This window comes from Morone saxatilis, unplaced genomic scaffold (genome assembly GCF_004916995.1).
Source record: "Morone saxatilis isolate NCDOM2014 unplaced genomic scaffold, NCSU_SB_2.0 Contig18, whole genome shotgun sequence".
NCBI classification, from domain to species: domain Eukaryota; kingdom Metazoa; phylum Chordata; class Actinopteri; family Moronidae; genus Morone; species Morone saxatilis.
This window is the reverse complement of record NW_023339740.1, coordinates 7,202,615-7,213,059: the sequence shown is the minus strand read 5'-3', so window position 1 is coordinate 7,213,059 and position 10,445 is coordinate 7,202,615. Positions and strand designations below refer to the sequence as shown.

The 10,445-nt window shown below is 37.8% G+C and overlaps 1 protein-coding gene across 1 annotated transcript; it reads right to left on the bottom strand.

Moving 5' to 3' along the window:
- Positions 1 to 5,499: 5,499 nt before the first annotated feature.
- On the bottom strand, positions 5,500 to 10,429 carry si:dkey-202e22.2 (netrin-4). The gene is made up of 10 exons (XM_035662577.1): positions 9,999 to 10,429; positions 8,966 to 9,432; positions 8,548 to 8,871; positions 8,161 to 8,287; positions 7,258 to 7,446; positions 6,811 to 7,027; positions 6,579 to 6,706; positions 6,357 to 6,425; positions 6,096 to 6,266; positions 5,500 to 5,795 (listed from the first exon to the last, which is right to left on the bottom strand). The coding sequence occupies exons 1-10, from the start codon at positions 10,117 to 10,119 to the stop codon at positions 5,659 to 5,661; spliced, it is 1,950 nt and encodes a 649-aa protein (XP_035518470.1). The 5' UTR covers positions 10,120 to 10,429; the 3' UTR covers positions 5,500 to 5,658.
- Positions 10,430 to 10,445: the final 16 nt, after the last annotated feature.

Genomic DNA, 10,445 nt, shown 5'->3' with positions numbered 1-10,445 from the left:
GCGGTGGGTCGTGGTAAAAAAACAGAACAGAGGAAGAAAATTTTTTGTCTGGTCATTTTTTTTGCAAATTGTTTTTTTTATCGCGCTTTTTCTTTTTTTTGTAACTAAAAGCCAAAGAAAGAAAAAAAAAAAAAGCGCGCGAAAAATTGTAAAAAAAAAAAAAAGGAAAAAAAAAAAGTGCTTTTTTTAAAAAACTTTGGGGGCGCCCGGGGTTAAGCCTTCAGTGGGGGTTAGAAAGGCTTTGGGCGGAAAGAAAAAACGCCCATGTTTTAAAACCAAAAAAGGGCTTTGAGTCTTTTTCTGCTGGCGGGCCCCCCGGGGGTTTGAGTAAAAAAAAAAGTTTTTGTTGTTTTGAAAATTTCGTCCAGCATTATATAAAAAACACTTGGATTAAACGAAAAAATTTGGATTTTTTATTGGTATTTTTAAAATTAAGTAATTTTAAAAATTTGTTAAAAAAAATTTTTTTGTTTTAAAAAAGAGCTAAGAAGCTTTAAAAAACCTTTTATATATTAAAATTTTAGGATTTTCAAGTTAAAATAAGTGGGCTTTGTATTTTTTGTGGGACCACGGTATTTAAAGCCATTTAAATAAAGAAAAAAAAGCAAAATTATAAATTTGAAGTCTTTGAAAAAAGGGCTGTAAAAAAAAATTTTTTTTTTTTTTTTACGGCAAAAGCGGAAGTTCTGGGTTTTTTCTTAATTTTTTCAAGGTTCAAACCCAAACGTTTTTTTCCTTTTTTCAAACATTGGTTTTTCCATCTTCAAAAAAAAAAAAAAAAAAAAAAGGGGCCAGATTTTTTTTTGAGGGAGAAAGGTTAAAAAGAAAGGGCTCAGCGAAACTTTTTCAAAAAAAAACGTGGTGGAAAAAACAAGGGGAAAAAAAGGAATCACCCTCGCCTGTTAAAAAAAGGGTGTTTTGGTTTTTTTGCTCGCGAAAACGCCTTTAAAAAAAAAAAAGAAAGGACAAGGGAAAAAAAAGAAAAAAAAAAATTGAAAAAAAGAATTTTGGAAGGTTTGTTTTTTCAAAAAGATTTGTTTTTTTCGAATTTTTTTTTTTTTTTGACCATGTTTTTAAATATCTGGGAACCAAGATTGGTCTTGAGAAAAAAAAAAAAAAGAAAAAATAAAAAAAAAAAAAAAAAAAAAACATTTTTCAAAGTCTTCTTAGAAAAGGCGCTGGGAATTGGGACCAAACTTGAGACAATTTTTGGGGTTGAAAACCGCAACCAGCAAAAATTTTTCAAAAAAAAAAAAAACCAAGGAGGACAGAAAAAGTGTTTTAAAAAGACAACCACCAAAACGTAAAAAAAAAAAACAATTTTTATTTTGCGCAAAAACACGACAAAACGGATGGACACAAAAAAAAAAGAAAAACCACCTTTTGGCGGGCGTCTGTAAGGGGGCCAAGGAAAATTTGAACAAATTCGAAAATTAAGAAACAAAAAAAACAAAAAATAAAAAAAAAAAAAAACCCACTGTTTTTCCAATTTTACGGGCGACCCAAAGGATTTTGTTTTTTTTATTGGATGGAAGGGACCCTTTTGTTTTTTTAGTTTTTTTTTTACGATGTTAAAAGAAGGGTTTTTAAAAAAAAAAAAAAAAAAAAATAAAAAAACGTTTGTTTTACTGTTCCCAAAAAAATGGTTTCCCTCAACTGAATTTGCTTGAAAAAAAGCTTGTTTAAAAAAAAAAAACATTTTAAAGAAAAAGGCCTTGTTTTGTTTCTTTTTTTTAACCAAGTGGAGCCCTCGTTGTTTTTTTTTTTTGGGTTCTTTAAGTTTTTTGGAATTTTTGGAAAACAAGAAAAAAAAGCAAAAAAGGTAGTTTTCAAACCTGTTTTTTAAAGGCTTGGAAGGAGTGAAACCGAAAGTTCAAGAAAAACTTTGCTTAATTAAAAAAAAAAAAAAAGGAACGGATGTATTTAAGTAGGGTGGAAAAACAAAAAAAAATTTTCAGTTGGGGCTGAAAAAGTGGAATTTTTAAAATTTCCTTTGAAAAAAAAAAAAAAAAAACAAAAAAAAGCTGGAAAAAAAAGAATAACAGGAAAAGAAAAAAAAAATGACAAACACCATAAATTTGATTTTTGGCTTAAAAACAAAAAAAACAGCTTTTTTTTTCTTGACTGTTGAAAACCATGAAGAACAACAAAGCAAAATTAAAAAAAAAAATCCCTTACAAAGGGCAATTATTTTTTAAAAAAAGTGGTCTTTTAATGCCCCAAATTTGTTTTTCCCCTTGGCAGTTTTTTGAATAACTATGGGCCCGTTGGTCATTTAAAAAAAATTTTTCATTTTTTTATTTAAAATTTCAAATTATTTTTTCAAAAAGCAAAAAAAAAAAAAACAAAAAAAGCAAAGCCTATTTACGCTTGTTACTTGTATAAATTTTTTTCTCCCGGGCATTCCAACAAAAAAAAAAAAAGAAAAGGTTTCCTTTGGCCTTGTTTTGAAGCGTTTCCCAAAAAAAAAAGGCTTAAATGTTCAGTTTTTTTTATGTCAGGGCCCTCTTCTTTGGGAGGGCTTTTAAAAAAAAAAAAAAAAAAAAAAAAAAAACAGGGGGGGAAAAAAAGGACCAAAAATTCAAAAGAAAAAAGGTCGGTTCCAATTTTTGGGAGCGTGCCAGTTTTTTTGTTAATTTTTTTTTTGGCTGGCAGTTGCTTGTGCCAAACTCAGAAAAACAAAAAGGAAAAAAAAATGCCTTGGCATGACGAAAAGTTTGAACTTTGAAAGCTTTTAAAGAAGGGGCCTTTTTTTTTTTTGGGGGGCAAAATCTTGTTTTTGTCTTGTACAAAGGTTTGACGTGCTTTGTTCAGATTTTTGAAGACAGGTGGGGGACTCAAGGGGAGGTTTTTTTGGAAAAAAAGTTGTTGCAAATTTTTTTTTCCTTTCTCTTTTTTCTTTTTTTCCCTTTTCCCTTTCCCGCGTTCCTTGTTGGTTGTGAGAAACAAAACGTTTTCAAACCTTCTTTTTGAGGGTTCCACTTTTGTTCTCCATTCTTTGGAAACAAAGCACTCCAAAAACCTTACAAAAAGACAAAAAACCCAAAAAAAAAAAGATGCCAAAAAGCTTTTTTAAAAAAGGCTCAAGTCATTCGGGTTTTTCATGCAAGGCTTTCCTGTTCTGAGTTTGCAAAAAAAAAAAAGCACTTTTGCCAAAAGATAAAAAAAAATGGGACGCTGCCAGTGACGGGGAACGCCTTCTTTGATTTTTTGGTTTCCCTTTTCCCTGTTTTTAAAAAAGGCTCTCCCGAAGGGAAAACGAGGCTTGAAAACATTTTAAACTTTTTGGAAACAGAATAAAAAAAAAGGCGTTTTTTGGGGACGTCAAAAACAAGGGGCCAACTTTGGAAAAGATTGCGGGAAAGGGAAAAAAAAAAATATTAGTACAAAGCGTATTTAAGGCTGACTTTGGTTTTTTGCTTGAAAAAAATCATTGAAAAAAATAATTGAAATTTGATTTTTTTTTTTTTTTAAATGGGACAAAAACGGGCCAAAAAAAAAGTTTAATTCAAAACTGCAAAGGGGAAACATTGTTTTGGCTTGGGGAAGAGAAACAAAAAAAAAAAGAAACAGCTTTTTATTAATTTGGCTGTTTTTAGGGATTTTTAGAGAGAGTTTGCTTTGGTTTGTTGTTCTTCATTTGTTGTCCTCAGTCAAGAAAGAAAAAAAAAAAAAAAAAAAGCTGGTTTTGATTTTAGCAAAAATCCAATTATCTGGTTGTGTTTTTTTTCTTTTTTTATTTCTCAAAAAAAAAGCTGGTTTTCCCAGGATTAAAATCAAAGATCAGCACTTTTGAGAATTTGTCCCCAAGCTTTTTTTAAAACTTTATTTTAAACATTCTTGGTTTAAGATTAAGGCAAAAAAGGTTTTTGGAACCTCGTTTTTGTACTTTCAAAAAAAAAAAAGGGCTAAAAAAAAAGAACAGTTGAAATTTTACCTTTTGCTGTTTTTCCAATTCACCTGTTTTTTTAAAAAAAGGAAGCCCAAAAAAAAAAAGAAAAACCCAACAGGTCAACTGGTTAAAAAAGAAAAAACAAACAAGGGGCTTTTGAAAATTGTTTTAACAGCCTTTCAAAAAAAAAGCTCAGTGAAACAATTTGACAGTTAAAAATAAGAAACAAACGTTTTTTAAACCCTTTTTGAGCAGGTTTCCAACGTTAAAAGAAAAAAAAAAAAAAAGCTACAAATCTCCCATGCCCCAAAACCCCCCAAAAAATTTCCTTTGCGCCGTATGAACAATTGGGTTGTCAAAAATTTTTTTTGTTTATTCGATTTGCTTTTGGGTTAAATCTGGGCCTTTTAGGACCGAAAAAAGTTGCGGGGGGTTTGTTTTCTCCGTTTGTCGTTTTTTTGCATAAAAATGTTTTTGTTGTCTTTAAAAAAAAAACCAACTTGTCTCTTGTTTGATGGCTGTTGGGGTTTTTCCACCATTTCAAAAGTGTCATTTTTTTTTCCAGGCCTTTTAAAAAAAAAAAAAAAGACTTGAAATGTTTTTTTTTTTTTTTCCTCAAAAAAAAACCCAAAAAAAATTTTGTCCCAAAAAAGATTTAAACAAAATTTTGGGTCAATTGAAAAAAAAGAACCAAAATCTTTTTGGAACAAAAAACCGCTCAAAAAAAAAAAATTTTTTCCAATTTTTTTTTCCCTTTGGTTCCCCTGCTTTAAAAAAAAAAGTTTCGGGAAATGCACAAAAAATAAAAGAAAAAAACCAGAAGAACCCTTGACGCAAAAAAGTGATTTCTTTTTTCTGTTTCAAAAACACGTTTTGGGAAAACAAGGTCGTTTTGAAGGGCTTTAAAACTTTTTCCTAAAAAAAAAAAAAAAAAAAAAAATTTTTGCCTTTTTTGAGTTGAACATGTTGAAAAAAGGAAAAAAAAAAAAAAAACGTGTGACTGAATAAAAGACAAGGGGAAAAAAAAACTACGGCTCCGCGTAGAATTTTTTTACAAAAAAAAAAAAAAGAAAGGCCTTTTTCACATTCAGATCTATTACTGAATTTTTGGCTTCTTCTTTTCATTTATGGTTTGTAATTTTAAAAGTGGTCATAGAAGGCAAAAAATTTTACTTGAATCCAGAAAAAAATCCAGAGAGGAGTTGACTTAAACAATTTATTTAAGGTTGACGTATTGGTATAATATCATGTTGGGGGTACTCCAGTTATATGCTTACATTCAAAGACAAACTTTACTCGAAACCCCGCGGCCGCCGGCAGAAAAGACTCAGCCTTGGTACATGGGGCTCGCCAGCTTCTACCCACTGAGCTAACCGGGCGCCCAAGTTTAAACTTTCTTACATTGCTCTTTGCTAGTAAAAAAGAGGCGATAAAACATTGAATAAGAAATTTGTTACACTAAAATCTTAACAAATCCAGGTATTTTCTCAAGTTTTATCAGCTTTAATTGTGGTGAAAAACAACATTTCTATGCATAAGACCTTTAATGTCAGGTACAGTTTATTAAATGTGAACACGCAATCATTCAATCATCAATTTATGTCAGTCTTTATTTTGTGTAGCACACCCACACATTGTGAGGAATAATTTCCCCCTGATGTTTATCAGCGATGTGATTTTCAGTCTCTTTTCTGAAGGGTCCATTGGCTCATAAACGTCCTAGTGAAATCCTCTGAAGAGTGTCCTGCCTTTTTGGATCATATGGTTCATGGACATCCATTCCTCAGGCCCTCTGATATAAGTAGACCTAGTCTAGGTGTCCATGGGACCACCACACTTTGCATGGTGACCAGCAGACGGCCTGTCTCGGCCTCCTCTGGGCCTGCTAGCAGGTACTCCATACCTAATGAAAAACACGGTAAATTGATTTATATTACTGTGGTGTTAGCATGATATTTTAATACATTTATTTATTTAAAGGCGCCTCGTCTGGCACTCGAGGAACACCGTACAACACATAAAAAATAAAAACAGTAAGAAACAAGAAACAGATAAGAAAAGACAATGCTAGATAGTTACAGTGGGGTATGCAATTCTGGAAAAGGTTGAGTGTTTCAGTCTTGATTTGAAGAGTGTGAGAGTTTCTAACTTTTGAATCATCCTTTACTTCTAAAAGTCTCTTCTTCTTTGGAACTTGTCTTACCTGGGTTTAGAATAGGACAGGTGCAGCCGCGGCTGGTCCAGGACAGAGGATATATGCTGATGGTCCCCAAGTAGAGCGCCACTTGGCCTGATTGAAAGACCTTACGAACTTTGACCTGCACTTCTGCGTGGCTGCCTTTGTCATGCGCAGAGAGCACACTGGCCTTGATCACTGTCAGGAGCAACACAGTAAAAAAGACTGAGAGGGCGTCTTCTGAAACATCAGCCAAAGTATAGATCACAATTTATTAATTTTTCTTACCATAATCATGTTTGGTCTTACAGAGGTCTGACACACTTCTCAGCTTTTTCTCCTTACAGCTACACTTTCCTGTGCACAGACACTGAGTTATACACTTTTATCTCCACAATTGAAATCCCTATGAAACACTACAATCACACAATTTTAAGCCTTGCTATGCAGATGGACGCCACAGTTAACGAGCAACAAAGCAGTACTTCAGTCAGTTGTTACAGCACTCACCTGTATAATGCAGAGCAGAGACTGCGAGCTCCTTCGACCACTGTACCTCTTCTTCAACTGTGAACATGTGATCCAGATCAGGGATTTTTCCACCAATGGGCACATTGAACATCTGGTTATTTGAGTAGCTGCAAAAGTGGAATTTAATCCATCGCATCAGTGTTCATTGTTAGCAATCAACCACATAGTTGATGTGTTAAGAATTTGGCCATGGATTAAGCTTATGGCTAACCTGTCCAAACACTGCCCAGTGGTTGGATCGCAGCTGTGAGGGCAGGCACAGGGTTTACAGCCCTCGTCTCCAAAACCCCAATAGCCAGGCAGGCAGTGACTGCAGCTTGTGCTCCCTACACCAGATTTGCAGTGGCACTGCCCATTTCTAGGGTGGCACCAGGGTCCCTCCTCTCCAGGATGAGGAGGCAAAGTTCCCTGTGGATCACACCAGCAGCCTGAGAAACAGAGACACGGTTACAGTTTTGTATGCTGCTGAAACATTGAATTTTTCTCCTCTTCTAATTGTTTTTACAAACATATTCCAGCAGATGGAGCTATAAGACATTATGGTTCTGTTTCATTTTATCCAAAAAACTTTTAATTAATTCCACTAAGCTCAAATCATCCATACAACCTCCCATGCCAGAGTCAGTGCCCCCTCCGCCCCCTGTTCTGTGTCTCTTACGTGTGCAGGCGTGAGGGGAGGTGAGGGGCAGGGATGGGTGGCGGTGGTAGCCATGGCCACAGCGCTGGCACCTGCGCCCGACAGTGTTGTGTCTGCAGTTATCACAAACGCCCCCACTGGTGCCACCGGAGGAAAGCCATGCCCGCTGAGAGAAATGACAGCTATCTGCATGACCGTGGCACTGGCACTCTGAAGTCACAGAGGTGTGTGACGTCATCAGCAATCAGAGAGATCAGAGAGAGGCAGGTGAAGGGGTGGGAGAGAGAAAGCAAACAAGGAGCATGGAATCATAAGTCTGTGCTAGATTTTGTTCTGTCTATGTAGCCTATTTGTGTGATATACAGGGGCGTGTCCAGAGGACGGGCTTGGGGTGACACTGCCCCCCAGCCCCAAAAACCTAATTGGCGACCCCAAGTGCCACCCCTTTATCCTTACCTCTTCCACTCACACTGTCTTTCAGAAGCAGTACTGGGCTCCATCTTAAAGCAGGTAAGTAAATATACAGTATCAAATTAAACTACATGACCAAATGCATCCATTGGTACCAACCATGTCATGATAGCATGACGGGAAAGGGGCTAAATAAAAAATTTTGAAAAAAATTTGGTGATGCAAAAACTTGAATGGCCATTTTCAAAGAGATCCCGGACATATATCTGAATGAAAATGGGTTTTATGGGTCCCCTTCGCAGACACCCACTTTACGGATGAGGTCCCTAAACAGTATTTGAATTATATAAATCAGGAATGACTGGAAAGCTGAGGCAAATACCTCATGCCACCCGATTCAAAAAACTTCAGACACGCCACTGGTAATAAAGTCCAAATATATCTCCTCTGATACTCCCTCCACATTTTTCTCAGGCTTTTTCTTTATCAGCCGTCCTGTTGGTGGTCACTTACTCTGGCATGGGTTGGACTCCCCACTGCTGCTGTTGGCAGGTCTCCAGGGACGATCATTGTAGAGCAGGGCACACTTCTCACAGTGATTCCCTGCTGTGTGGTGAGTACATAGACACCTACCAGACACCTGGAAGACACATCTGGGGCTGCTCAGTTACCTCACCTACATTAGCAGACATTACAAACACCTGCTGTCTAGATCTATAAATCTAAAATAGAGCCATGCAGGTGGTGTTAAGAGTAAATCAAGCTATTTAAAACCCTTTTTCCATCAGTGAATACATTTTACATCTGGACCTAACATCCTGACACATGTGTTATACAGGGCTGTAACAGAACACAAGTCAAACCAGACCTCCTGTTTCTCATAGCTGCATAGCCACTCACCTTGTTACTGTCCTGTCTTGTGTCTTGGTGGCTGCTGTTGTGTGGTACGCAATGCTCAGCATGCCCATGGCACAGGCAGGTCCCTCTGGCCAGTAAAGTATAAATAGCATAAGGTGCTGAGGCTGGGATTTCTGTGGTGAATGTGGAGGTCAGAGATGAGGCTGTGGGGCTTGTGTGTTCTGCAGGGGGATTTAGAGGTGCTGGACAGGTCTGAGCTTTTAGCAGTCTGATGCGGAGGTTGGTGAGGGTGAGGCGGGCAAGGACCTCTGGACTGTAAGGGTCCAGTGTTTTAGCACTGCTGGGGTCTAGTGTCCGTAATATTACCTGCGAGGAGAAACAGAGTGTGAATCAGCACCGAATTAAACATTGTGGATCTGCTAGAAGATAATACGCTGCATCTTTCTGCATATTCTCTTACCTCCCCCCTACTGCAGGGTGTAGCACTGCTGTAACGGGATGTACACAAAGAGCCTGGCTGAGTGAAATCATCAGGCAAACCAAACTCCATGCTGCAGTTGTACGCAAAGAGCTTAAGCGCTTCCCAGGTTTTTCCAAAGTCAGCTGAACGTTCGATGGCCATGGCAGCAGGTCGGGGTGACCTGAATACTAAAACCACATGGGACAAACAGAAGTGTGTCTCCAGGTCCAACCTAATCTCATCCTGCATGCTGGTACCTGCACCTGATGCCCACCAGGTGTCTGGATGCAAGAAAGGGTCATCAGTCATGTGAACAGATGGGTGAGTGTCCTCGGGGCATGGGTGAGGGGTCACAGGTGAATGGTGGCAAGGACTGTTCCCACAGCAGCTTGAGAGGGTGAGGACGGTCCTGCCACTAGCCAGGTTCCCTATGGGTGGACTACAGGCATGGTCCACACATCTGGAGACTGACACAAAGGGTGATGGAAAGTCAGTAAGAGTCTCACAACATAGAATGCATTCATCAAGATAATAGAGGTATTCAGATCAGTGCTTCTACACTGTATCTGGTGACAGAAAACCCTTCAAAATAACAACAAGCACTTTGCAGCACTGTCATCATGGACAAAACCAAAGTCCACTTCATTGTGTTTGCCATGAATATTTAATTTGCTTGACCATTGTGCCAGTGCGGCTGCTCTGATGTGACACCGAATCCTGCTCTTTCTCCATTGGACAGCATTTGCTCTCAGGTTACATGTAATGGCAAGACGCAAGGCGGCCCCGCTATCAAATTGATGAGGTATGGCCTTTTAGGGCAGCAAAAACTAAGCAAATGTCACCTGCATGAAGAACCCCGTAAGACGTCATTACATCATCAGTTTCAGGGACATTTAACGCAGTGTCTGCCCAATCAATCAAATCCTAACCACAAGTTTGGCCACAATGACGCAACTGATTTCAGAGAAAAAGCAATAACAACAGCAACAGAGATGATGATGATGACGATGACGATGATGATGATGCACCTCACCTGCTCCGCTCCTCGTCACAACCAAAAACAGCCAACAGAGCGCCGCCAGCAGCTGATGTCGACCTTTCCCAAGCATACTAAACACTCTCATCCTCGTTCCTGCTGTGTTTACAACATACATGGTGCGATAAACGCCTTCCAGCAGAGATTAGTCCCAACATTATGGGAGTCTATGTAACGGACAAGAGCATTTCCCTGCCAAGTACGCAATGCGCAAACCCAGAGTATTTTTCCGATGTCCTCCCAGGAACGATGTTGAAAAAAAATCCTTGATAAAGTTCAAAGAATCCTCAGGAACAGCTAGGGCATCTCTCTGGCAGACCTGGAGTGTTGCAGAGGAATAGGTTTGTCCAAGAATGTACGCTCCACATGTTACATGACGAAATGTTACTAATTTCCATCTGATAGAGGTTTGTCTTCATCCATTCTGCGCAGTATAAAGTCTCT

Bases quoted from the DNA above. Each gene is read 5' to 3' on its own strand.
- si:dkey-202e22.2 (XM_035662577.1), bottom strand. From the start codon at position 10,119: ATGTATGTTGTAAACACAGCAGGAACGAGGATGAGAGTGTTTAGTATG. The intron at 9,433-9,998 runs GTGAGGTGCATC...CCTTTGTGTCAG, and splicing joins TGTGACGAGGAGCGGAGCAG to TCTCCAGATGTGTGGACCAT. The intron at 8,288-8,547 runs GTGAGTGGCTAT...TGTGTCTTCCAG, and splicing joins CAAGACAGGACAGTAACAAG to GTGTCTGGTAGGTGTCTATG.